The 27,680-nt window shown below is 46.2% G+C and overlaps 2 protein-coding genes across 6 annotated transcripts; one reads left to right on the forward strand and one right to left on the reverse strand.

The window, feature by feature from the left end:
* The first annotated feature begins 5,371 nt into the window (after positions 1-5,371).
* LRRC59 (leucine rich repeat containing 59) lies at positions 5,372-19,917 on the forward strand. Of its 4 annotated transcripts, none has more exons than XM_088663087.1 (8): positions 5,372-5,911; positions 7,665-7,820; positions 10,606-10,665; positions 11,375-11,533; positions 12,151-12,255; positions 13,423-13,495; positions 15,098-15,271; positions 16,356-19,917. In XM_088663087.1, the coding sequence occupies exons 1-8, from the start codon at positions 5,894-5,896 to the stop codon at positions 16,598-16,600; spliced, it is 990 nt and encodes a 329-aa protein (XP_088519213.1). In that variant the 5' UTR covers positions 5,372-5,893; the 3' UTR covers positions 16,601-19,917. The 4 variants fall into 4 exon arrangements, with proteins under 4 accessions (XP_088519213.1, XP_088519212.1, XP_034960276.1 ...); XM_088663086.1 differs by having other exon boundaries at positions 5,372-5,871; XM_035104385.3 differs by having other exon boundaries at positions 5,372-5,460.
* EME1 (essential meiotic structure-specific endonuclease 1) lies at positions 18,944-27,319 on the reverse strand. 2 transcript variants are annotated; one of them, XM_088663084.1, is made up of 8 exons: positions 26,390-27,319; positions 26,060-26,187; positions 25,236-25,325; positions 23,540-23,652; positions 23,118-23,247; positions 22,644-22,759; positions 21,390-21,579; positions 18,944-20,230 (listed from the first exon to the last, which is right to left on the reverse strand). In XM_088663084.1, the coding sequence occupies exons 1-8, from the start codon at positions 27,192-27,194 to the stop codon at positions 20,195-20,197; spliced, it is 1,608 nt and encodes a 535-aa protein (XP_088519210.1). In that variant the 5' UTR covers positions 27,195-27,319; the 3' UTR covers positions 18,944-20,194. The 2 variants fall into 2 exon arrangements, with proteins under 2 accessions (XP_088519210.1, XP_034960277.1); XM_035104386.3 differs by having other exon boundaries at positions 18,944-19,212; positions 26,390-27,264.
* Positions 27,320-27,680: the final 361 nt, after the last annotated feature.

The following is a 27,680-nucleotide window of genomic DNA, read 5'->3' on the forward strand; positions in this document are numbered from 1 at the left end:
CCTTACCCTCCAATGTCTAGACTCCAAATCCCATCAGCCCTAGCCAGCCTAGCCAATAGTCAAGGGTGATGGGAATTGTGGCCCTCCATATGTTGCTTGCAGTGTTAGAAACTAAGATATGAAAGTTAGGAGCTAAATCGCACCGCAAACCTAGCTTATGGGTGCAACAACGCAATGTCTAGGCGTGCTGTTTTGTAACAAGAATACGAAGCTGAAAATGAATGAACTGCGGCTAAAATGTTATATATTCTTTTTTCACATGGTCCAGTCCTTCCCCTGCCCACCCCCCTAATATTCATAAGAGGGCCTATTCTCCAATCTTCAGAGAGTAGCTGAAAGTGGGGAGGCAGGAAAAGGTCCTCCTTTCCTTAGACACTGCAGTTTTATTCTGAAATCTTCGGTGCAGTACTGTGCCCAGAGCTCAGAAACTGCTTGCACTAATAAAATTCCCTGTCACAGAATACGCCTAGAACAAAGGGAGTTTCGAACACTGGTTGCTGAACTACAAGTTCCCTAGTCCTGTTTTATTGAATGGTCACCAGAAGTGCTTTACTTCTAGAAAAATGGTGCTGGCATCTACCATCTTGATGTTACAGTAAGTGCCACATTTTTAACGAGTGCTTTTCTATATACTCTCTCTCTCTCTCTCTCTCTGTGTGTGTGTGGGGGGGGGGATCAAGGGGATCAAAGGGAGAGGGGATCAAGTTGATTCCAGGCCAAAGGCCAGGTGGAACAACTCTGTCTTACAGGCCCTGCGGAAAGAAATCAAATCCCGCAGGACCCTGGTCTCATGAGACAGAGCGTTCCACTAGGCTGGAGCCTACACACACACACACACACACACAGAGAGAGAGAGAGAGAGAGAGAGAGAGAGAGAGAGAGAGCTGATACAGTAGTGTACCCTTGAGTACCCCCAGAAAAAAGCACTGGTCACCAGCATGAATGAACCTCTCAGCAGATAAACCTTTCGAAACCTGTTCAATTGGCACATGTGCCAGTGCAAAAGTACTGTTAGATGAAGGTGGGAAGATGATTCTTGCCAATCTTTCCTGGAGTCCCCAGCATCACATCCCATGCTGTTAAAAAGGGACTGAACCTCTGAACCAGCTATTCAGAGAACATGGGCAGGTGGGGAATGGGGAAAAAAAAATCACTTCCCACTTTATCTTCCAGCAGAGGAACTTGTGGTTAGAGTTCCACCCACAAGTACCCTGGACTGGTGCCAAACCCGTTTGTATATTTTACAGCTTTCAATGCTCCAACAGCTTAAACCCAGGGTGGATAATGCAATGTGTTCCAGGTGTTGTGGGAATTCAACTTCCATCAAGCCCCAGCCAGCATGGCCAATAGGCATGGAGTTGTAGTCCAATAATGTCCGGAGGGCAAACCCTTGGCTAGCCGTAACTTAAGCTGTCTCAGACAGTTGAAGGCGGAAATAATAAATACAAACTAACTACTGTAGATTATAATCACCAATACACACATTGGGATTTACTTCTGCATGAGCACAGGACTGCGCTGTGTAATAATAAATTAATAATTAGTAATAAGGGCAACACAGACCAAGGATCAAATGGCTCATTCACACTCAGAAAGCATTCTATGAGTTACACATTAACAGCCATTCAAAGTAGGGGAATTTCCTGAGTGACTCTCACAAACTGAAGGACGGGCAGCCAAGTGTGTCAAAGGAGCACCAGTAGAATTGACAGAGCGGCATTTAAAATGTTTCCATGGATTCATAAAACATAAGGGCCACGCTGGTTGAGGCCAAGAGGTGACTGGGGTAGTGTGGCATGTGATCATGCCTCTAGCCTAGGATCTCTGCCATACATACTGCCCAGGTTTGCACACAAGAGAGGTCACTTTGGCGCTGCTAATGCAGCAAAAACAACACAGGAGGCAGCAGTTGCGAGTTACTAGGTTTTCCACAGCCTCAGCAGGTGCTATGATTCTCCAGCGGTTTGACTTCACCCCGAAGGCGCACTCCATTGTCTCCCAAGACAGACAAAAGCTAACAACAGATCTGCCTCTTGAATTAATCTTTGAATTAATCTTTCAGGAAACATATTTGTTCCTCTGCTCTCGCCCAGCCTTCCTAATTCACATCCTTATAAAATAACAGCTTGTGTGTTCTGCATCTCTAAAGCCCTTGATTTTTTTTAAAATGCCAGTTATTCTGAACATCTATGACTTAGTGCATGAAGAATCTTGTGTCCTCTATTAGCCATTCCTGCAGAAAGAATCCAGCTGTCCAGTGAAATTTCTCATGAACTGTGAAAATCAGTGGACATATTAAAGGGCTTGGGGATGCTGCCATGCTCAGGGTCTGGTAAATTACAGCTGTCTGTGAAAGTACTGGGCCCCAGAGCAGATTGGTATGGCTGTCCGTGACTGGCTTCTGAATCAATTGTGTTATCATTTTTCTACTACTTGTATCTCCTCCTGCTTTCTTCTGGCTGGTACGCTAATTCAGAGGATATGTCAAGTTTGGATAGTGAAAGCCCTTCAGTGATAAGGGACAAATTAGGTCAGGGGTCAGCAAACTTTTTCAGCAGGGGGCCGGTCCACTGCCCCTCAGACCTTGTGGGGGGCTGGACTATAATTTGAAAAAATATATGAATGAGTTCCTATGCCCCACAAATAACCCAGAGATGCATTTTAAATAAAAGAACACATTCTACTCATGTAAAAACATGCTGTTTCCCGGACCGTCCGCGGGCCGGATTTAGAAGGCAATTGGGCCGCATCCGGCCCCCGGGCCTCAGTTTGGGAACCCCTGAATTAGGTGATCTCCAGCCTTACAAATCCCTTATTCTTTCCTAAATCAATTCACAGCGATGTCACAGCCTTTGCTTTGTAGACAGCAAGGAGCTTAACATTTCTGCCAGTAAGCAGCGTCATGTCTGGTTCGCCAGAAGCAGCTTCAGGAGCGTACCCAGGATAAAAATTAGGGGGGGCAAGGGGCGGGGGCAAGGGGCGGAAGGGGAGGGGCCACAGTGGGAATGTGGGCGGGGCTACATTGCCTGCGCCTCCCCGGTCTTCCGAGGAGGCGGCCCCAGGCTCCCGCTCCCAGCGCGAAGCCCCAGAGGTGCGCGGGGAACGCGAGCCTGTGGCTGCCTCCTCCGCGCCTCCCCGGTCTTCCGAGGCGGCGGCCCCAGGCTCCCGCTCCCGGCGCGAAGCTCCAGAGGCACGCAGGGAACACGAGCCTGTGGCTGCCTCCTCCGTGCCTCCCCGGTCTTCCGAGGAGGCGGCCCCAGGCTCCCGCTCCCGGCACGAAGCTCCAGAGGCGCGCGGGGAACACGAGCCTGTGGCTGCCTCCTCCGTGCCTCCCCGGTCTTCCGAGGAGGCGGCCCCAGGCTCCCGCTCCCGGCGCGAAGCTCCAGAGGCGCGCGGGGAACGTGAGCCTGTGGCTGCCTCCTCCACTTACGCTCCCCACTCCTGCTTAGTGCTCCTCCGCTTACGCTCCCCGCGCGCCTCTGGAGCTTCGCCCCGGGAGCGGGAGCCTGGGGCTGCCGCGCTTGCGCCCCTCAGCCTTTTGCTTCTAGGGGGGGGCAATTGCCCCCTCCTGCCCCCCTGCTTACGCCCATGAGCAGCTTACCGTAGTCATGCTGGCCACATGACCTGGAAGTTGTACGCTGGCTCCCTCCGCCAGTAAAGCGAGATGAGCGCCGCAACCCAAGAGTCGTCCACGACTGGACCTAATGGTCAGGGGTCCCTTTACCTTTTTACATAACTCAGAAAGGTCTGGAAGCAGATTTTTCATGGTGGGGAATGAGCCACACAAGGAACCAGAAAAGCCACTGTAAACCACTTATGGTTCAATTTTTATGAGTCCATTAAAGCTGGAAACTACAGTACTGTGTAGACTGCTTTGTGTCATGAATGAAAAGAAATCCACCAGGAACGCAGAAGGCTCCTCTTTCTTTCAACTCTCCCTTGTGCGAATCCATATACAAGTTAGAGATTTGTGAGAGGAAGAGTGATTGATGAATAAGCAGCCTGATCTTGGGTTTGCTTGCCAGGAGCGGCCCATTCTGTTTTGCCACCTGATGTGGAACAGGAAGATGTAGCCCCAAAAGCCACACTTATTGGGGTCACATGGCGTGAGATCTCGCCAGAAGCCACAGCTGTGCAACCCCAGTGGCAGCAGGAGCCGGTGGGGCACCTAAGGGAGCACTGCCCCATGGGATTCTGCCACTTTAGGCAGCTGCTTTATCCCACCTCACGGGCAGGCCAGCCCTGATGCTTGCTGGGAATAAGTGCCACTGAATTTCATGGGGCTGATTCTGAACAAAGCACACACCCTTTCAAAGAGATGTGTTTTGCTCCCTACCCCACCCACCTGGTGCCAATGGTTTGCCTGGTGCCTTAATTATACACTTTTAGGCACCAGGCAAAAACGTTGCCCGGCTGATTGACATCCAATGGCCTATTATAAAATGTGATGGGGAGGAGGGCATTTATTGGGTTGATTTTGTTATGTATTTTGTGTTTTTATGATGTGATTTTATGTTGTAAACACCCTGAGACCTGCAGGTATAGGGCGTTATACAAAATTAATTAATTAATTAATTAATAATAACAACAACCAGTGTTTTTCCCATGGAGTACTCAAGGGTACGCAGTACCGGTACATCTTTTTGTGGTTGAAAAGTGTGGCGCTGAATTTAACAACTTCATGGTGAATAAAAGCACCTCTTCTTCTTCTTTTTCTTTTGGTTAAAAAGTGTGACATTCGCTGTAACAACTTCCTGGTGAGTACCAGCACCTATTTATTATAATAATAATAATAATGGACAAAAAGACAGAAGACCGCGATAAATGACAAGTTTCTGCCTTTCTTTCAATACTGCAGTTGGTTTTGCATCATGCACAACATATCTGGACCAGCATACAGTATTTGCTCTTAAGTTGAAAAGGGGCACTCAAGTTGCCGAAGAAGGTGCTTCTGGTTTTTCTTTTTTAAGCTGAGGTGGCAAAGGTGTGTAAGGGTGGATGTGTATGTATCACAATGAGGCAACAACCTACCACAACTCTTCCCCTCAACCCGACAACGGCGGCGGCAAACTTGGTTCCCTGCGTCGACTCTTGAGGTAGCCGTGTTGGTCTGGCGTAGTCGAAACAAAATAATTTTCTTTTTTCTTCCAGTAGCACCTTAGAGACCAACTAAGTTTGTCATTGGTATGAGCTTTCGTGTGCATGCACACTTCTTCAGATACTGTACTCTTGTTAAGTTTCAAGTCCCCTACTTGCCTGTCTAGCGAGACCTCCTAGGCTGCGACCTCTGTCAGCCCCCAGAGGCCGCTATCGCGCCTTTCCCCAACCGACTTTCGCGAGGCGCTCTTGCCGGCTTCTCTCGCTGGTTCCCGGGGAAGGCGCTCCGAGAGGAGGCGGGTGCGGAAGTGGCTGGCACGGGCAGGGGAGCGTCAGCAGTTCCGCTGGAGGGGCGGGGGTGAGGTGAGTGAGGTGAAGGGATAGCGGGAGGGAGGGAGGGGGGATTCCTAGACAGGACACCCCCTGGCCGCTCGCTGAGTTTTGGGGACTGCTTCCTTCGCGCGCCCCCTTTTTTTGCTCTTTTCAGTGCAGCAGCCCCGTAATGCTGCGTGTCCCACGCCCACATTGCTTGCTCGCCGTCCTGGACCGTGGGAGCCACGCGGGCGTCTCCGGCCCCAGCCCCGGAGTTGGCAGGGAGGGAAACGCGTCTGCCGCGTGTGCAGGGGGAGCCTCTTGCGAGAGGTCCAAAGGGCAAAGATGGTGGGGGAATAGGGTTTGCCACCTGTCCTGTTACAATGCAGGATTATCCCGTATATAAATGAAAAAATGCTGCGTCCTGTATTGAAAAAAAGAGAGTTTTGTCCAGTATTTCAGGTCTATCTCTCTGTCTCTCCAAATGCATGTGTTTGAAAAGGTGTGTGAAAAGTCTAGGGAACCAAGCACAGATTTGCAAATCCGTGTGTACAGGTGAAACTCGGAAAATTAGAATATCGTCGAAAAGTGCATTTATTTCAGTAATGCAACTTATTATTATTTTCTTTATCTTTTAATTTTTACAAATGCTTTCTTTTGGAAATTCCACAGTAATAAAACAAATAGTTACAATAATACAAAAAAAACCCCATCGCTATTATATTTCATTAATTACATTCCATTTATAATTGACCTGCTTAATGACAAATAATTACAATTACAACAAATAAAGGCTTGACAACAACAAATAAAGCCTTTATTTACAACAAATAATGGCTTGCTTTGCATGTCATGCATCTATCTCATATATTGGTTTCACCTTTTAAGTTGCATTACTGAAATAAATGCACTTTTTGACGATACTCAAATTTTCCGAGTTTCACCTGTGTGTGCAAGTGTGACAGATTCTAGAGGGGTCATCTTGTTAGTCTGCAACAGATTGTAATGGATTGCTTTGAAGTCACTTCAGCACCAGATGAAAAAAAAAGTCGCCCTGTATTTTGCCAGAACAAAGATGGCAATCCTAGGTGGGGAGATTGGAGATGTGACTTCTTTGCCCCAGTTTCGCCCCTGACGCATTGAGTTGGCCGGGAGGAGTTGTTAGCCTAGGCATGGGGCCCCCGCCCCACTGCTTTTTATTTCTTGCTGACATTGGCTCTCTGCATTTAAACATTTCGTTGTCTGGTAGAGATGGAAACAGGTGTGATTTTCCCCACTTTGGAGATGCAGATGGTGTGGGGGGGGGGGGAGGAAAGCCACATGCCCGATTTCCGTACATGTCAACGATATTGAGAAAGGCGCAGAGAGCCTCTTATCAGAAGTCAGAGAAAAGGTGTTGATGCTGCATCTCTATAAAGGGATTATAAATTGATTTTTCTGTGAGCACCACATCCTAATATTTTGCTCTGTCCTCCCCAAAAAGGAAACCCTAGGCAGGGCTTGGGATCTGATGGGGTTGGTTCTGTGTGGCTGGAGTTAATAGTGCCTCCATTTTCAGTGACCAAGTGCACTCATTTGGACTTCCAAGTGGCTGCTCATTCATATGGGGAAATGTGGTGAGGGAGAAAACTGCCCGCTGGTTTGACATTGGGTGCTGCGGCCCTCACTAAAGAGGCCCCCCCCCAAGTGTGGTATAATGATGCATGGTACACAACTATGGGGGATCTTGCAGTATGTGTATTTTTGCTGTGGTCAGGGCTCACCTTCCACATGTTGGTTGGTGTCTGTTGCAGTTACGTTAATGATAAGGAGGTCCTTGGTGCCGCACAAGTTTTCTTCTACTATAGTCAAGTGGATCTCTTTACAGTCTCAAACGTCAAGTGCAAGGTCTCCAACCTGTGCACTACAGACTATGCTGCAAATCCTTCCTCTGCTGCCAAGTGTAAATTTCAGCAGTCTTGGCATTGGTCCAAAGGCAACTGAGCGCCATGGTGACCCTCTCTCCTTTTGACCCGTCCTTCCAGTATGGAGCTGAGCAGGAATGGATAGTCCAAAGATAGTCACGCCACCTCAACCATTTCCCGCTGGCAATTAAAATAGTAATAAAAAATAATTCTGACCTGTTTATTATTGAGAATTGGGTGCACTGCTTCAGAATGTCCCAATTTTTGTATAGTGTGAAGCTAACTATAGTAAGCACTCTGGGGCTTGCTTATCAGTGTGTATGTAGCCTTAACCTTTCTCTCTCTCTCTAGGAACACAAGGGTATTTACCAGGCTCGTTGGGAGACTGCTCTATTGAAGATTATGGCAAAATCTGGAGGAAAAGGAGTGAATCTAAAAGACAAACTGGAGGGCAATGAGTTGGACTTGAGCTTGTGTGACCTGAATGAGGTGCCAGTGAAAGAACTGGTTGGTATCTCTGTAGAATAAGCCAAATAATTCTGTAACACTTTGTAGCCTGCATAAATGTACAGGCTCTTGTAAAATGGTAAACTGGTTAATCTGTTGCTCTGTCAGAATTTTAATATGTACAGTGGTACCTCGCTAGACGAATGCCCTGCTAGACGAATGGGTTTTGCTATCGGAGGTTGCCTCGCAAGACGAATTCGTTTTGTGAAAAATTTGTCTAGCGAATCGCGGTTTCCCATAGGAATGCATTGAAATTCAATTAATACGTTCCTATGGGCAAAAAATAATAATTAAAAAATTCAATGCATTCCTTTTTTTTTTTTTAAAAAAATATTTTTATTAATTTTCCAATTAAAACCAATTATATCACATTCAATATTTCAAATTATACACATATATATATCAATCAAACCGAATGTTATGCCAAATCATCTAAAGAATTTTTTATTTGGGTTCCCATGCTTCAAGAAATTGGGAATTCCTCGCAACTGTCCACTGCCGTCTTTTTTCTAAAGTTCAAATCGTCCTCCAAGTTCATAATAATCCAGATCTTCCCCTTACAGTCACATAGATGTTTTCCACTTTCATCCGATTGTTTCCCAGCCGCTGAGATAAATATCAAACAAAGTTTCACAGATGTTCTTTCTCCTGTGTGAGTTAATCAGACCAGCCTCCCCATAAATCTTCTTAATGGAGCTCCTTGTTGCGTCGAAGCAGCCCGAAGCAGCGCCATCTCAAAAAGCTCAAATCACTTTCGCTTTCTCTCATAGCCATGAAGATTCACGATCATTATAGAATTTACAGCTTTTTCAGGCAGGAGACCCAAACATCAAACCATAAACTCTTGGTAAATTAATGGATCTCCTTGCCCTATAGCTGAACTTAGCTTCAGGTCGCTGCTCCAATTTAAAGTGCGTCACAACTCATAAATCCTCCGAGCGTGTCCAGAACTCCTTCCGCCCGACTAGGGGGAGGCTTTTCTCATCGGCAACTCCACATCTTTAAAAAAATATGCTCAGTAACAACAGTTATAAAGTTCAACTCACACAGTCTTTTGCTTCTCTTTCACTCCAAACAAGCCAGGACATCGCGTCCGGGAAGGTACGAGGCAACAATATGAAGGAAAAAAAAAATAAAAACTCGCTTCCCTTATCGCTCCGTCCCCATCAATCCTTCTTCCAGATGCAGTACAATCTTTGACTCCTCTCCTTTCATCAGCATAAATTTCTCAGCAGTAAACAGCGCTTCTTCCCCTCCTTCTGAAGTATGTCCATAGATTTAAGCCTAATTATCTTCTTTAACCATGGAAATCCCCGCCATGCAGATTAGCGTCCGGGAGTCCTGGCCCTCGTAAGTGCTCAGCCCAAGCTCCCCCCACTCCAAAAACAGTCGGAGTGGGTCTGGGGGCATCGCGGGCCAGCGGCCCCTCTCCGTAACCCCCGGAGAGGGTAGGGGGTTGCCATTTACTCCCCTAGCAACCGCCAAATTCCTTACGAAGGTCAGAGAGATGGAAAACAGGTCCGCCATTCCTGCAGGCGGAAACCGGAACCTCAAAAAATTCAATGCATTCCTATGTGATTCGCAAGATGAATTTTTCGCAAAACAAATTGACTCGCAGAACTGTACTTTAAAAATATGCTTTCAACTAGTAGGGTCTCTGTGACCAGCCAAAAATGGGTGGTCATTGGGATTGATCATACTGCTTCGCCAAAGTGCAGCTAGTTTCGGTCCTCACCAGAAATAAAGGGATGCTTGCCATGGTGAGTGGATTGTAAGCAGATAGCAATTTTGGATTCCGCCCCCACCCCCGGAAAATAGGAAACAAATTGATAATGGCCATGTAGGCAGAAAGCTTTACCTAGCAGGACAACCAGTCTACTTAAAAGACAAAAATATTTTGTTCCTGTCAGGGGGACTCCCTACAGGGAGCCTTCCACCATCATCCTGACCAGCACTTTCAGGGGAAAGCCGAATGCAAGGGGGGGAGGCTCAGCGAGGCATCAGAGCCCTGGCAACGCTCTGGAGAACAGATGGTGGAAGAAGGGCTCAGCGATGTATCGGAGCCCCTGTACCACTCTGACCATCTAGGGGAGGAGGGACGGCTCAGGGAGGTGTCGGAGCCCAGGCACTGTCCCAGCCAGCAAGGGGAAGATGGGACACCGCTCCTTCCAGCGCCCGAATTAAGGCACGTGCCCAAACGCAGGGCGAAGGGGCGGCGTTTCGGGGTGCCCTGGTTATTATGCTGGCCCCGAAGCCGACGGGCTCCATTGCCTGGTTGTGAGAGTGACTTGGCGGTCATGTTTTCTGCTATCTCTGCACAGTAAATAGTATGCACAATAAAACCTTTAAAGACACCACGGACTGGAGCGTCTTTACTCGGGAGTAGCCGCAACAACTCCCTGACAGTTCCCAATTCATTTTACAAATCTTGTAATGAAATATATAAATTAGCACCAACATGGAAGTGTATGAATGATAAAGAAGCATTTAGGAAATATAGCTAGTTTAGTTAACTGAAGTTGTGGGAGTTTGATCAATATTGTGGCAGATGTAGAATTCTGAAAACTCCCGTTTCTAGAATAAAGGTCCATGATGCGATACTAACATTTCATATGTCAATAGTCACTTGTTGAAATGTGTATTGTAGACAAATGATAGATCTATGTTATAATCCTAACTACACATGCTAGGAAGGAAGAATGGGGCATTGGTCAAGGCAGGACTTGCTTCTGAGGAAACAAGCATAGGATTGCACTGCTAATTTGGTTCTTTGGTTCTTTTTCAGGCAGGGCTTTCAAAGGCTACCATTTTAGATTTGTCCTGTAACAACCTTACAGCTTTGCCAGTAAGTTTCAACTGTATCCCATCTACAAACTTTTTATATAGAAGCATGCATAATAATAATACAATCTCATCCTACTCTTTAATGCAGAAGGTGGGCTGTACTTAAGTATAGGATGAGATTGCATTATTATTTATTAACGTTTGTACTACTTAGAGGGTGAGACTGTATGCATTTTTTATACATACCACCTAATGTAGTAATAGCTGCAGTTCTCATATCCCCTGGTAAGAGTGAATGTTGATGCCACAGTCACTAGAAGGGCAATTTTGACCAATGACTTATTGTAAAAGATAGACGCAGGTACAGCTACTTAACTTTCAGAGAGCACAGGTACAAGTTTTGATGGCAGATACTTTCATCTCAAAGTGGATAAATAGCTAGAGTAATGATGCATATCTTTGAGTCTCTCTGCCAGGGTGTTGCGGAGAGGTTGATACTAAGGGGCTTTGCGGTTAAAGGGTAGAACTGAAGGATCAATGGTTTGTTGTCTCTTTTCCCTTAGAAGATGCTTTGTGTGTATCTTCCTCCACTTGCAGGCCTAGGATTAGAGGGAATGGCTGCTTCACGTGAATAGCTTGGGTGAGAGACTGGGCTGCCGTAGGTCTTTGGAAATCCTTAACTGTATCTGTAACTGCTCAGCTTGCCAAATGCCTCAGCTTTGGGTCAAGAAGGTGGTTGGACTCTATTTCACTTGTGTTTTTGGTTGCAGTCAGAATTCTGCAGCTTGACCCACCTGGTGAAATTGGACCTTAGTAAAAACCAGCTTCAGCAACTGCCTTCGGACTTCGGTCGCTTGGTCAACTTGCAACACCTGGACCTTCTGAACAATCGATTAGTTACCTTGCCTGTCAGTTTTGCACAACTCAAGGTAATGTTTTCACTCTCCAACTTGTGCATTAAGAAAGACATTGAACTTCAGCTCAGAACATTTTTGAGATTTATCTGAGGCTTACTTCCCTGCTGGAAATCAAATCTTCCTGGTGGCAGAGAGGTGAAAGTTCAAATCTTTATTGCCATTTATGCAGCTGCTGGCTCTGGAGAAACCTTGGTAGTTTGAGCAAGCTCTTGGCAAAATTTATCTACCTCTCCATGTGTGATAGTATCGAATGGTTATCTATTCATGGTTTGGTCTGTTAGAACAGCATTTCTCAAGCTGTGTTCCATGGGGTTCCCCATGAATGAAAAAAAGTTATAATGGCAAACAAGCATGCACTGTGTATTTCGCTCAAGCAATCATCCTGGGAATCCTTATCTCTTCTTTCATTTTCTTGCCATGCTTTCCAGGGGTTAAACCAATAGCAGTTGGTGAGGTTGCTTACCTGGCTTCCCAATATACCTGGACATAATTTTCCATTCCATCTTTTTGTTTTGCTGGTTTTTGATAAACTTGGGAAAAAAGTTAACAAATCAACTTGTTTTTTTTTTATCAAAAGAGAAAATCATAACAAATGATTTGGTCTCCTTTTCTCTGTGTTTCCTTTTCAGAACCTGAAGTGGCTGGATCTGAAGGACAACCCTCTGGAGGCTGCACTGGCGAAGGTAGCTGGAGATTGCTTGGATGAAAAGCAGTGCAAACAGGCTGCCACCAGGGTAAAGCAATTTATTCTCAGTTACATTCCTTCTCTGCTGCTGTCTGTATTTATCCTCTCTTGAATTTTTATGCATCCCAGTCCAAGGCTCCATTTGTGCCAAACCAAAGATTAAAAAATAAACTCTAAACCTAAAAAGAAATGCACAAATGAAATGTGCACTCCCATTTTGCGGCCAATCTTTATATATATATCTATATCTAATAAAATTTAATTAGTGTTGCTTTACCGTTATGGATGTTAACTTTACCATACTGCTACATACATTTGGACTAGAAATACCAAATTGGCTCAGAGCTTGCAGTGGGCAACATGGGAGGAATTTGGAACACATATTTTTACATGCAAGCATTAGGATAATGAGAGTAGTACACTGTTGCACTGGTATATATGTTCAGGATGGTGTTTTGGATGTGGGAAGAGATGTATGTATTGTTGTTAGGTTGCTAATCTGAATGCCACACCTGCCTTTTTTACTCACTGGTATTCAAGAGCAAACAGAGAGGAAACTCCTTTTTGAAAGACCATGTATTAGCAATTAACTTGTTGCTAATTTTTAGAGGTTGGTGGGTCTACACCCCCTCACCCATGCCCTGTGTGTGACCGTGCTCGCTTGCTTCATTCTTCTGGAATTAGCTCTGCAGGCATCCCTTGTTTTTGATAGGGTTGGGCCCGTCTTCGGAGAACAAGGGCGCTGGACCACACAGCACTTGAATTTTCTAATTCTATATAAGTGGTCAAAAAGACAGCTCTCCTCAAAGGCAGGTTGGCCAAATCAACTGAACTTTCATGAACGTCTTTCCTTAGTTTGCTTTGGTTGCATATTAAATAAGATGCTGTTACAGTGGTACCTTGGTTCTTGAACGGCTTAGTTGCTGAACAAATTGGCTCCCAAACGCTGCAAACCCAGAAGTAAGTGTTCCGGTTTGCAAACCTTTTTGGAAGCCGAACGTCCGATGTGGCTTCCACTTGAGTGCCGGAAGCTCCTGCAGCCAATCGGAAGCCATGCCCTGGTTTTCGAATGGTTTTGGGAGTCGAGTGGACCCCCAAAACAGATTAAGTTCGAGAACTAAGGTACCACTGTACATCCTTTATGCTGGTTGTGGCTGTACAATCTCCCTGCTGCTTGTAATTGTGAAAGCTAATCGCACGTCTTGAATCTCAATAGGTACTCCAGCATATGAGGGCCATCCAATCTGAGCTGGATCTTGAGAAGCAACGAAAACTACAGGCAGAGCGAGGTAGGCTTAGTAACCCTAGTTCTCTTTCCATGCCCCCTAAATCTGCTCTTGGGGGGCTGGGGGAACCCCCAGAACACGTTCGGGTGGCATGCATGGGGTGGGGGAAGTCTCGTTGCGACGAGTGGACCACATTCCCTACACGCAAGCCCCACTTAGTGCTACACTGAATTCCACCCTCAGTATCTCCCCCCAGCCAACTGCCAGGAGCCCATTTCACAAGGCTCTTATCCTGTGACCGTTGGGGAGGGGAAATGATTAACCTGTGATGACCCTTCACCTTAGAAATGATCACATGAATCAGTTCTCTGCCACTAAGTTTATACTTAGTCTTGCATTAAAAAAAATTAAGGTAACTGAAATGGAGACTTGTACATATTACAAGCATTATTCTGGAATCATTTCTGCTTTTATGAGTCGTGGTTCTTCCAGCTTTCCATTTGCTATACTTTCGGTAGGCACATTATCATCCAATCTATTTGAAGCCATGCCGTCATTGCCCAGAAATTGGATTAGATTATCTTCAAGGTCATTCTATCTCTCTACGCCTATCCTATCCTTTTAAACAGAATAAACAGTTACAGAGGCAGATGTTGGTTTAAAGCCAGGTCAGACCCAGTCGTATGCAAAGTGGAGGGTGGCAGGGATAAGTCTGAGCTTTGGAGCAAAAGGGTGTCTGGATTTAGGAGAGGTGAACTCCCGTCCTTGCTCAAAGCAGCTTCTTCATAGCCAAACTCTGATACCACAAGAGAGCAAACCTTGGGGGAAAAGAATGGAAGGGGGGGAGTTTAGCACTCCTCAGCCACGTGTCACATGATCTTGTGATTGGAACCCCTGTTTGACATGTGATTGAGAGCAACTATGAATTTCATCCCCCCTTCCAACACTTGCATTTTTGGTGTAACCCTTCACAACACGAATGAACTCAACCAACATTTCTCAGGCGCCACTTCTGTCGTTCAGGTGAAAGATGGTTCATAATTCCAATCAGTAATCTGGTGCTACACAACCTTTTAGCACCTTTAAACAACGGGCCGTACCTTTGGTTACAGTCCCTAAAGAATTATTTGGTATTACTTCTCTTATCACACTGAGCCGGGGGATGCATTTAATGTTTTCCTGTTGCAATCAGTGAAGAGAAACTGCTGCCTGTACTGGATGTACTTACTCCCTGTATAGGGAGTTCCTTGGAAGCTGAACGGAATCCGTTCCGGAAGTCCATTCGACTTCCAAGGTGTGGCTTCTGATTGGCTGCAGGAGCTTCCTGCCGGACGTTCAGCTTCCAAAAGAACGTTCGCAAATTGGAACACACACTTCCGGGTTTCAGCATTTGGGAGTCAAAATGTTCGTCTGCTAAGGCGTTCGTCAACCAAAGTATGACTGTATTATGATACAGTATTAAGTTCACCCGTTCAGCATGACAATAGGGCTTACAGGGTGCAAAACACAGGAGGTACTTAAAGCACCTTGCAGCTGCAGATCTCCTCCTTTGGGGGGGGGGTTAGGGCATCAACCACTGCCACATTATTGTATCAGATGCAGAAGTAAACGATGGAAGTGTTTTCTAGAGCATATGAACATTTTCTGTTTGTACGGTATACTCAGAGCTGGAGAAGAAGCGTGAAGCAGAGCAGCGAGTGAGGGAAGCCCAAGAGAGGGAACTCCGGAAGCGGGAAAAGGCTGAAGAGAAAGAACGGCGAAGGCGGGAGTATGATGCTATGAGAGCAGTAAAGCAGGAAATGGCAGCACAATCAAGGAAAGAAAAAGACGAGAATCCAAGTAAGTTTTTTTTATTTTTATTTATATTTATTATTATTAGTAGTAGTAGTAGTAGTATGTGTGTGAGAGAGAAATAATGGAAACCAAGATGAGATAGGTTTGTTTAAAAAACAAAACAAAAAACCTAACAAAACTTACCTTAATTACACTTCATAAATTGGCAAAGGAGCAGGTCTGTAGCTTGTGGGTACTCCTGAATCCAACTTTGCTACCGGAGGCTCAGTGGGCCTCGGGGACTAGGAATGTTTATTTTGAGCCCAGGCTAGTTTGCCAGCTAGGGTACCTTTTGGACAGACATGATTTGCCCACTACACCCCATGCTCTGGTAACTTCCAGATTGGATTATTGCAATGGCCTTTACATGGGACTGCTCTTGAAGGTGACTCACAAACTTCAAATGGTTCCAAATGCAGCAGCTAAGAGTTCCTTTTAGAGTTGACATATATCCTCTGTTCTGAAAGCATTGCTTTGGCTGCCTGTTCATTTTGGGGCCCAATTCAAAGTGCTCGCATTGGTGTTTAAAGCCCTGGACGATCCAGATTCCAAATATCTGAAAGAACGCCTCCTGCCTTACAGAACTCCCGCTGGGTGTTAAAATAAACAGAAGGGGCCCTCTTGGTCATTCTGACACCCTCAGGTGGGGTTTTTTTTTGGCAGGGTGGCTGCCTGGGAGAGGGCATTCTCTATGGCAGCCCTTATGCTTTAGAACTCCCTCCCCACAGAGGTGTGCCTGGCGCCTTCATTGTATAGCTTTTGTCGTATGTTGAAGTCACACATCTGTACCTTGTGGCCTTTGACACCTGGGATTTATTTTTAGGACGTACCGCCCCCCCTTCCAATTGTAAATTGTTTTAACTGTTTTTATATTGTTGTAAACCTGCCCTGGGACCTTATGGGGAAGAGTGGGTAAGAAATCAAATTGTTGTTGTCGTTAGATCTTGCAAACTTTGCGTTGAATGTTGCATAAGAATGCATTCTTTGCATAAGAACGTTGCCTGCATTTGCAGAGCTTGTGGAGTTGGGGTTAGTCAGCCTGATAAAGCACAATAAATTCTCATTCTTTGCCTGTTCTTTGTTTCTGCAGAGGCCTCACTTTCCCATCCATCCCACCTGCCCCAACACAAACGGTCCTGGTCTGGAGTCCTATTGAAGATGCTGCTGTTCCTGCTGCTTGGTACCCTCAGTACTCTGGCTATCTGTAAGGTTACTGAGCTGCAGCACCAGCCCATATGCATCCGTGTAAACATGCTCTATGAGGAGGCGCTGTCCCTTTTGCAAAGCCGTGAAATCCTTCGGAACGTACTGCAGCCGAACACACAGCAGTCCTGAAGGACCCTTCCCCTTGCCAGTACCACCACCTGCTGTTTTGTTTTGTTGGTTTTTTGTTTTTGCATCAGCGCAGCCAGAAATTCCTATGGAATTAAGCTCTGGTGGAAATTGCCTTCAGCCATTCAACGCTGGGTTTGGTGGCCAAAGTTCAAGCAGCGCCAAACCACTTGCCCGGGTTGCTTCGCTTCGACTGCAGTTCCTGCGGTAAATCAGAATTTATTGCCCTTTCCTTCCTCCATAGTGGATCCTTTCCTGGGCTGCAAAATGCAGACTTGGTGGTCTGTATGCAAGCAAGCAAGGAGAGACAGTACCCTTAGTAGCAGCCTTGCTATGAGAAGTGATACCTATTTTTGTCATCTTGAGAAGTTTTTGTATATGTTGTCTTCGAGTGTTACTGCTGTAGCAAATACATGCTCACTTTGGAAACAACTATTGTAACCAGGAGGACTGAATGTATTCATTCAGGGGAGAGTGGAGCCATGGTTAAGGTTAGCTTTCGTATATGCATATGTAATTTTTCTAAGCAGCTTGATGTTGGATTTGTAGGTAGAAACTGGTGGTTGTGGAATATAAAGGCAACCTGCCTAAGGTATGCTGCTTTTCGAAAACTCATAGCTACACCCACATCTGCCAATACCTAATTCTTCTCTACCCAGATATTTGTATACCAACCAATGGAAGTATTATCAAAGTATTGTGAAATCTGCACTCAAAGTTTAGCAAGTAACACGTCATTTCATTATATATAATTTTTGCTTTTTACATTTTTGAATTGGTTAAAACAAACAAACTAGGTGCAGTTTCTGTGTCGTTGTGCCTAAGTGCTTTTTCCTGTTGTATCTTAGCTTGGTGGTCTGTACTCCTGAACATACGATGTTATTCCTTAGTGTGAGTTATCTGAGAAAGTTATCTACTCAACTGTACTTTCCCCATTTGCTTGTTTGAGCAGGTAGCGAATAAGCAACACATTTGCCTTATCCTCTGCCATTGTGCAAAGGATCTAATGTGGCGCACAGATCCTGCCTGCTACCCTTCAGTCTCCTGGTGGGTCAGCTTAGACCATGAGTACCTCTCTTGCTCAGGCAGCTTCCACTACTGTAACTAACAACTTTACTAGCTGTTGAAATTACTTCCTAGATTATATCTGGCAAACCCAGCAGCCTCCCTAGGGTAAAACCCCACCGAATCCAGTGAAACCTCCCGAGTAAATACACATAAGATCAGAATGGAAGTAATTTGTGTAGAGTCTAAAAAAACCAAGATGAGAAGCAGAGCTTGGGCATGTGCTTTACAGAGCACAAGTCCCTCCTGGGCTGAGAGCTTGCAACTTAAAATTAGTCACAGGAGAAACAGCAGATGAAAGTGGAGGTGGGGTAAGCAGGGAGGAAGAAAGGTGAGATTCTGCTACTTAAAATGAGAGACTTGGTTCAGGTGGGGCATATGGACAAGGGGATTGTGCAAAAAAGGCTTCATGGGAAAAGTGGGCCTTGAAGCAGGATTTGAAGTCACTGACGTCATCCCAGGGCAACAAGGACAGATGCTTTAGAGGGATTAGAAGACTTTTAGGTAGCTGACAGTGGTGGAGATGCAACTTGAGATTCCTTTCCTGCAGCAAATGCCCCTAAAGCATTTAATATGTAAGGTTACATAACCCACATGCACAGCTCTAGTCAAATAGACATCCGTTACATAGTTTGTGCTTTTAAGAGGATTTGGGTTCTTACAAAAAAGAAAAGAACATTGAACGAATAGGAGCTATGAGTAAATCAATACAGTCATACCTCATGTTACATCCTCTTCAGGTTGCGTCTTTTCAGCTTGCAAATGCGGCAAACCCGGAAGTGTTTACTTCTGGGTTTCACCGCGCACGCAGAAGCTCGAAATATCGCACTTCGCGCATTCGCAGAAGCGTCGCTCTGGTTGCGGACTTTTCAGGGTGCAAACGGCACCCCGGAATGGATCGTGTCCGCAACCAGAGGTACCACTGTATTCTGTTTCTAATTTGGCACATGGGCACCTCTTACGTTCAAGTCAGAGTTGTTGCAGCTCAGCCTCTTTAGCAACGTTTAAAATAAATTTGACAAATTTCTGAATAACATTGGTGTAGAACAAGCACCGCCCATCTCTTCTTTAGCATCCTTGTCTATCCTGAGTAGTAAGGGGGTAGATGTAGAGCGTCAGGGGTTGTGCCTGGGCTTTCTTTCCAAGATTCATAAAATAACTACAACTCAATCATTCCTGGTTAGCCAAGAAATACTTGATTGCCTAATAAGGACTGTTGCAGGAATAAAGGGGGGGAAAGCAGGAGTCCTTTCTGGGTGCCAAGCAGCGACACATTTGATATTTTCAGAAAACGTTTAGTTTTAACATTTCTTCCCGCTATTAAAAAAAAAAAGATTCAAACAAAGCTTTTACTTAAAATACATAGTTCAGCATCACCCAGTAGCATCCAGGGAAAGGTCAGGGTTATGGGAAGTCATCTGCAGATAAATCCGTTTGGATAGCTCTGGGCCAACCCGCCTTGTAGTAGCCGTCACCCCATCGCCACGGCGGACAGGTATCTCTGCAAGGAGGTTGTGCCGCTCCTGTAGAGAAGAGCGGGTGTCATAGGCCTAAATGTAACACAGAAATAATGTTACAAATCACAAAATGCAATATATGAATAAACTTAACTACTAAATTGCCGACTCAGTCTTAAGATTGGTTTACTAAAGAAGCCAAGTATGTGCCATAGAGCAGCTGGCCAATATAGCCAGCCTGAAGTTACATTCATATTTTTTTCTTTCAGAGATGATTTATTCATCTACAGTACCATTGCTGGGGCAGTTTTGCAACATCGGATAATTGCACTTCCCATAGTAAGTTTGTAGTCTAGATAAGAGTAGTTGATCCTTTAGGCAGTTACTCCTAGCCGAAGCCTCCCATTGCCTGCTCTCCTCCCCACCACCACGGTTACAGCTTTCATATGAGCAAGATTTTGTGCAGCCATGCAAATAACTCAAGTGGCAATCAGCCACTCCCCAAGCCCACTGAATATAGCGTGAGCAGTTCTGTTACTGAGAGACTCAAAAAACTGGGAGAAGTTGTATACTCCTGGGGGATGGTAGAGATTTGATGGAGGACTCCTGATTTCGAGACGGGGATGTCAGTCTCTCGGGGTGAGAGGCTGGGAGAAGCTACTGTCCTCTGTGGGTGGTAAGGGCCAAGAATTACAAAGAGAGGACTTTGTAATTTCGCTTACTCGATTTGTATCTTCTGTAGTTGTAATTTTACTGTATTATGGGAAAATCTAAATAAAAAGAAGCTTAAAAACAAAACTGGAGTAGGCAGATGGCAACAACTCAGCAAGGGCTGCTGCAAAGGAAAACAGATCAGCTTCAAAAATGCAAAATGGGATATCTGTATAGAAATGTTGTTTTTATTTTAAAAAAAGATGTAAGGAGTCACAGTCTCCACTGAGAACAGTAGTGGTAGCTTTATAGTAAAAGGAATGCAAAGTTTGGTTAACGTTTGGAATGCTTTCCTGATCATGAGAGCAGTTCAGTGGTGGAGTGAACAGACGTCTAACAGGGACTCTCTACGTCATATCCGGTTCTAAGGCAGGAGGGCAGATTCACTGAAGCACAGGGGCTGCATATAGACAAAGGGAGTAAGTCCACTAAATAAACATGTATAGAAATGTGCTCTTGAATTGTTTCTGCAAAGAGCTCGGTACCTTGCATGAACCTCTTGAGGTACTGACGTGTTCCATCAAAACACATCTACGTACCCTTCAGTGGAATCTTTGCCTGTGCCATTTTTGAAGAAGAATCTGTATCACAGATTGGGCAATATGTGGCTGATAGGTCAGGGAGGAAAACCAGAAAAGAGCTAGTCTTCACGCCTAGCTCAGAAGCAGCTGCTTTTCTCAGGTTCAGTACTGGATCAGACCAGGGGTCCATCTAGTTCAGCACCCTATCCTCACTTTGGCAGGACCCAAGTGCAACTGTGAATTGTGAATCCCAACAACTGTAATTTGAAAGCATACTGTCTCCCCCAACAGTGGAGGTAAAACCTGCTGCACTTAAGAATGGGCCAGAACCATGCATGCATTAATAAGAATCAAGTTACATAGAGGCAGATGTATCGAGTCACATCTCTGGTTAGTTACTGAGGCCACAATCCTGTGCAGGCTGACCTGTAAAGCCCATTATTAAACATAGTGGGACATAATTCAGGCTTGAACTGTTGCAAGCAACTTCCAACATCAATTACATTTATCACTCACAGCACAAGACTGGGTAGCCTGTATTATACAATGCCTAAATTCTGGATACAGAATAAGTTACCAATGTATAATTGCTTCCAAGATTTGAGTTTCTGTGTTGAATACAGACTAAAAGGTACGGACCGGTCGTGACCGACTCTGGGGTTGCGGTGCTCATCTCACGTTATTGGCCGAGGGAACCGGCGTACAGCTTCCAGGTCATGTGGCCAGCATGACAAAGCCGCTTCTGGCAAACCAGAGCAGCACATGGAAACGCCGTTTACTTTGACGTGCTTTCGAACTGCTAGGTTGGCAGGAGCTGGGACCAAGCAACGGGAGCTCACCCCGTTGCGGGGATTTGAACCGCCGACCTTCTGATCGGCAAGTCCTAGGCTCTGTGGTTTAACCCACAGTACCACCCGCGTCCCTATGTTGAATACGCGTTTCTGTGTTGAATACAGACTAGCTGTGCATTTTCACAGAATCTTGAGAGAACGCTCACAACCTGGAATACAGTATCCCTTTGGCAGCAGAATAGCGTACCTGTTTCAGAAGTAGAGGAGATGGATATTTGGCCACGATGGCATTAGCTGTCTCTAGGCTGACCCGGTTAAACTGCTGGATCTGCCTCTTCCAAACTTGCAGCAGTCCCTTTCCAAAGCGGTCCACCTTCATACCCCCGATCCAGTCTCCCTCCAGGCAGAAGGAGAAGCTGGTTTTATCTCGTTCCCTTCTGCAAGTGATGTGAACGAGAAACACAACAGAACAAAGTTATGGGCGTATTGCATCTAGCGCTTGTGCTCCTCTGCAAGGAAATTATCTGTCCACAGCAGAAAGCAAGGATTACATATTAGAAGGTGTCTGTTTTCACATTTCCACCTAAACATTGAGATGTGCTCTTCTTCTTTCAAGATCTCAGCACCTTGTGCAAACGTCATCAGGTCTTCCCAAATAGCAAGAGTATTAAAAAGCATTGAAATCAAAGAGCTTTAAAGTACACAAACTTGAGTGTCTCAGTCACTTCAAGGAATTGAGCCTGCTTCACATGTTACAGCAGGAGGAAAAATGTCAAGTTTCTACCATGGGTCTGACAACTCTCTTCCCTATAACATGTCCAGAGACTCTTTGCAGCTGCCAGGTATGCTCACTACGTGTTTCAAATACAAACTGCACTTAAAATGCTGCAGGAGAGACACTGTCAGGCTGCCTTGGAATTTCCTGGCCCTCACTTTCCTCTAATGTGAAGGCCAAAGATGGTGGTGTTTGAGGCAGGAATTTGGAGAATGGGAGTGAACTGCAGACGTAGAGGATTGGAGGCCAATACTGGCAGCGGAATGGAACAAATCTCTGCAGGAGAAACCCGAATCCTGGCAGGAATCCATAAATGCTTCTCAGGTAGTATCTGAAACTAAGGCAGCAGGTGCTAAATGGAAGATTGAGCCAGATGCGAATTCCTGCGTACCATACTGACCCTTAGGGCAGTGTTTCTCAACCAGTGTGCCTCCAGATGTTTTGGGACTACAACTCCCATCATTCCTGACCACTGGTCTTGCTAGCTAGGGATGATGGGAGTTGTAGTCCCAAAACATCTGGAGGCACACTGGTTGAGAAATACTGCCTTAGGGTGCCAGTTAGACCCAATCATGCCAGGAAGTGGGCCTCACGGCAAAAACCAGTATTTTAGATTCCACCAGAAGGCATGGCACTTGGAAGAGAGCCCAGTGCCCACGTAACCCAGTGGCACACCAGAAAACGGAGCTGCTGAGATGTGCTCAGGGAAGTGTTTGCTTCACTCACTTGAATGGAGCTTCCGCCACAGCCTTGGTGAACGTACTGGCAAAGTCGGCAAACTCCTTCCAGCTCTCGAGGAGTCGAACTTGGACCCCCGTCTGAAGCTGCAGAGCCACCAGGCCCTGCAAAGGCAAATAATGGTGGTGAGCAAGGCAGCTTAGCTTTGGGATACGAGTCTGCGGCATCTCCTGCACCCTCCTGGTGATTAATAAGAGTCTTCATCGTCATAGACCAGGCATCCCCAAACTGCGGCCCTCCAGATGTTTTGGCCTACAACTCCCATGATCCCTAGCTAACAGGACCTGTGGTCAGGGATGGTGGGAATTGTAGTCCAAAACATCTGGAGGGCCGAAGTTTGGGGATGCCTGTCCTAGACATCACAGCATTCTAGTATTTACTGATCAGCCAAGTGCCTTACCCTGGAGGAAGAAGCAAAACAAAAAAAGCAACACATGGGTCACTGACTCCATGCTCACTCACTTCTTCCACGTCCAGTCTGGATAGGTTTGGGATGGAATTTGCCTTTCCTCTCCGATTCCTCCGTTTACTCTGCTCCTGGGCCTCACTGCCACTCTGCAATGCTTGCTGCACTTTCTTCCGCGACTTAAGACTGAGAAGACAAGGAATGAATGAACAGCCCACATTGGCGGTAACAACTATTTGCATTGCTTAAAAATCGGCATTCCCAGTGGTAAAATATATATGCCCTGCAAACACAGACGGTACCACTGAGAAAGGTCCAGTAGGCGCTGCATGTCTGCGTATGCTGTTCTGCTCAGGTGTTTGCTGCATCGGTTTGCAAGGCTTTTCCTGTGACTTAGACTGGAGAATGCTGAGCAGCCTATTGCCACGACCGTTCACAGTGGGGAGGCAGCATTCGGAAATTTCAGCAACATTCTAACCTGAAGTATTTTTCTAGTTCTACTACAGCCAAGGCCAGAGTTTTCCCAGGGGTTTTCTTCATGACGTTTGCCGCAAAGCTCTGCAGAGTCTCAGTGGGCCCTTCCATGCTAACCTGGGGGCAAGACACACAAGAAAACAGAGGATATCTATTCCTGGACCAGAGTTGAAATAACAAACAAACAAACCACCACCTCCAATTGGCGTTATAAGGCTCACATTCTATCTCCGGACAAACCCGTTTCGGGTTCATGCACTCACCAGTTTTTCAGAATGAAACAATACCTGGGCCTCCTCCTATATACCAAGGGTGTTGAATCTCTTCCAGCTCAAGGACTGTAATATCTTGTTGGGAACCATACCAGTGGTGGGCAGGGAAAGAGGCAGAAGTGGGTGAGTGTGTCTCTTACCTCTGTATAGTAATAGAATCATAGAGTTGGAAGAGACCACAAGGGCCATCCAGTCTAACCCCCTGCCAAGCAGGAAACACCATCAAAGCATTCCTGACAGGTGGCTGTCAAGCCTCTGCTTAAAGACCTCCAAAGAAGGAGACTCCACCACACTCCTTGGTAGCAAATTCCACTGCCGAACAGCTCTTACTGTCAGGAAGTTCTTCCTAATGTTTAGGTGGAATCTTCTTTCTTGTAGTTTGAATCCCTTGCTCCGTGTCCGCTTCTCTGGAGCAGCATAAAACAACCTTTCTCCCTCCTCTATATGACATCCTTTTATGTATTTGAACATGGCTATCATATCACCCCTTAACCTTCTCTTCTCCAGGCTAAACATATCCAGCTCCCTAAGCCGTTCCTCATAAGGCATCGTTTCCAGGCCTTTGACCATTTTGGTTGCCCTCTTCTGGACACGTTCCAGCTTGTCAGTATCCTTCTTCAACTGTGATGCCCAGAACTGGACAAAGTACTCCAGGTGAGGTCTGACCAGAGCAGAATACAGTGGTACTATTACTTCCCTTGATCTAGATGCTATACTCCTATTGATGCAGCCCAGAATTGCATTGGCTTTTTTAGCTGCTGCATCACACTGTTGACTCATGTCAAGTTTGTGGTCTACCAAGACTCCTAGATCATTTTCACATGTACTGCTCTCAAGCCAGGTGTCTCCCATCCTGTATTTGTGCCTTTCATTTTTTTTTTGCCCAAGTGTAGTACTTTACATTTCTCCTTGTTAAAATTCATCTTGTTTGCTTTGGCCCAGTTGTCTAATCTGTTAAGGTCATTTTGAAGTGTGATCCTGTCCTCTGGGGTATTAGCCACCCCTCCCAATTTGGTGTCATCTGCAAACTAGCTCAGGATAATAATAATAATAATAATAATAATAATAATAATATAATTTTATTAGTGATACCCTGCCCATCTGGCTGGGTTGCCCCAGCCACCCAGGAGGCTACATTCCAGCCCTGCCAAAACCAGAGGTTCCTACACACAAACACGCACACCCCTCCATCCAGGAAGCAAGTCGGATTGTCAGAGTTCAAGTACACATCACAACCAAGCAAAGGCATTTGATCACACGGAGCAGGACTGGTAAGTGGATGTCGTCTATAGGTAGGGCTTGGCAGAGAGGCCTGGAGGACTCACTAGGCCTCAAGCCTGAACATTGATACAGTAGATTGTTTTTAAATAGATGGTGCAAGCTGTCACTTGGGTAGCAGTTAAGACACTACATCGTGAGTGACCTCACCTGTTTATAGTTATGGATCATAGCAACAAATTCTTCTAGCAGCACTAGGACTAGAAGGTTGGGTTCTTCTGTCCAGTTGTCTTCTTCAGCCTAGAGGAACAAACGAACATTTAAGACGGGACAGTACAAAGGAGAGGGCTATTGCTATTAAAAAGAAATAAGGGATGTATAAACTGCTATGTATGCTCCAGAATGAGGAAGCTAAATTCTTGAAGGAGAGAAATTACCAACAAATGGGAGTGAACTGACCTAATTCTGGTTACAGAGTGTGGGCAAGTTTGTGGGCAACGAAGAGAGGTATGTTGAGAGACCAAAAATGGGGAGGTCCTGGAGATCTTTTTCTCCCTACCAAATCAGAAAGCTCGATGGTCACTGAAAGGATTCTAGAGGAATTCTCTGCCACACTGCCCATATAATGCAACAGGCCTCCTTTGATTGCAAAATTGTACATTCCACAAGGCTCTAGCAAACAAACGGATTACTCTTGGCATGTTTCCTCAGGTAACGTGGAGGATATTGCCGGATGTGTCGTTAAATGTACGCAACAAGCATCAGAAAGGTGGGTGGGAAAGGATGTGCTATCAGGGAGATCACCACAGGGATAGCTTAGCACAGACATCCCCAAACTGCGGCCCTCCAGATGTTTTGGCCTACAACTCCCATGATCCCCAGCTAAGAGGACCAGTGGTCAGGGATGATGGGGATTGTAGTCCAAAACGTCTGGAGGGCCGAAGTTTGGGGATGCCTGGCATCAGTTCAACCGCCTCCCACTATGACTTCAGTGCTAGAAGGGGGGGGGAGCCTTTGAGGAAATGTAATCCTACCTGACCTAGTCCAGTTTTCCTTCTCCAGGCGATACTGCAAGGAACAGCTTGACTCTCAATCACACAGCTGCACTCCATTGCCTGCAGAGCAGTAAGCACCAGCCCGCCACCTTCAACCTGTAATAGACCTAAGGAGAGGACAGAGATCAGCTGCAGGGCCAGTTCAATACATTTCGCTTGCTGAAACTTCTTAGGTGACACCGAGCAAACTGTGGGGCTTGCAACAGCTCGTGCTTCCCAACACACCCCTTGCATGAGCTGCCAAATAGTAGGGCCGGCTCCAGGACAGGCAGTTAACACCCAGCAGAGCTAAAAGTGAAGGGGCAGTACCTGGATCTAGGACTGCTTGGATGTGTTTCAGACACTCTGCTGGCCTCTGGGCCTTCCACCGGTTAGCAAGGGCCTTCCTCCTCTCTCTTTCCTGCTGCTGCAGCATCTTCTGGGTTTCTTGCTCATTTCTCCTCTGCCGGGCTTTGCCCAGTTCCTCCTGGCTGCGCTTTGTTTTCGTCTGAAGAGGCAAAGGTTTCAAGCTTTCCTCTGCCACCTGACAGCTGCCGTTTTGCACCAAGCAGTCGGAGACACAAACGGTCGGTCGAAGCACAGTCTGTTTCTTGGGACCCAATGAACCCACTTCCTGGTCGCTATCTGACAGTTCCCATGTACTGGGTACAGCCCTTCCCTGGGTTCCTTGGCCTCTGGGTAGCTGTGACAGCTGCCTGCAATCTGTGACCGCTTTCTCATCAATGGAGCAGAGTCCGTTTCCTCCAGCGGAGTCTCGCTTGCTCAGTTCCCGGATCCTAGTATACGAAGGACAAGCGGAGGAAGGCTCAGACGTCAAAAGCTTCCTCTTGAGCCTTTCAGCCAAGGGAATAACTTCCTCCTCCTCACTCTCGCTGCTGAGCTGCACTATCGCTCTCAGACAAGTGGGAGCCCTCGCCGAATCCTGGCTGCCACGTGCTTTTTTCCATGCAGGAGAGGCCATGGACGAATCTTCCGAGTCTGAGCTGCAGAGCACAACCACATTCTCTTCTAGAGGAGGAGTTTGGACGCCACTTTTTATGCTTGGGGGCTGCTTCTTCAGGAAATCAAAGGTTGGCAGGTCCTCACCATCACTGTCCCCCAACTCTGGGGACATGGTGTTCAGCCTCACGTGATGAGCGGAGTGCCAGGAAAACGGGGCCCGCCTAAGAAAAAGAAGCGCCAAGTTTTAGTCCAAACGACAACAGCTGCAACCTCTTAGGCATGAGAAGCAGACATTGTGCATCCTCATTCCCCCACAGCAGCCTTCGCCAACCTGGGGTAATCCAGACATCTTGGACTACAATTCCCATCATCTGGCTGAGGCTGATGGGCATTGTAGTCCAAAATGGAGGGTCTCAGGCTGGCAATGGCTGCCCCGGGAACTTGACGAGGTTCCCCTTCCGGCAGGAAGAATCAAGAGCTGTAGACTGTCCAGGTGCTTGGGAGAGAAGAGAGAGAAAAAACATCCACAGACCCAAACATCTGGGGCTACCTGGTCCCAGCAGCTAGGTAGCACATGGAGGGGGTGAGTACTAACTGCCACTCCATAGGGTTGTCGCAGAATGTGAAAGAGCAAATAGTATCAACAATAGTAATATTG

This window comes from Zootoca vivipara, chromosome 2, assembly GCF_965207765.1.
Source record: "Zootoca vivipara chromosome 2, rZooViv2.hap1.1, whole genome shotgun sequence".
In the NCBI taxonomy this organism is placed as follows: domain Eukaryota; kingdom Metazoa; phylum Chordata; class Lepidosauria; order Squamata; family Lacertidae; genus Zootoca; species Zootoca vivipara.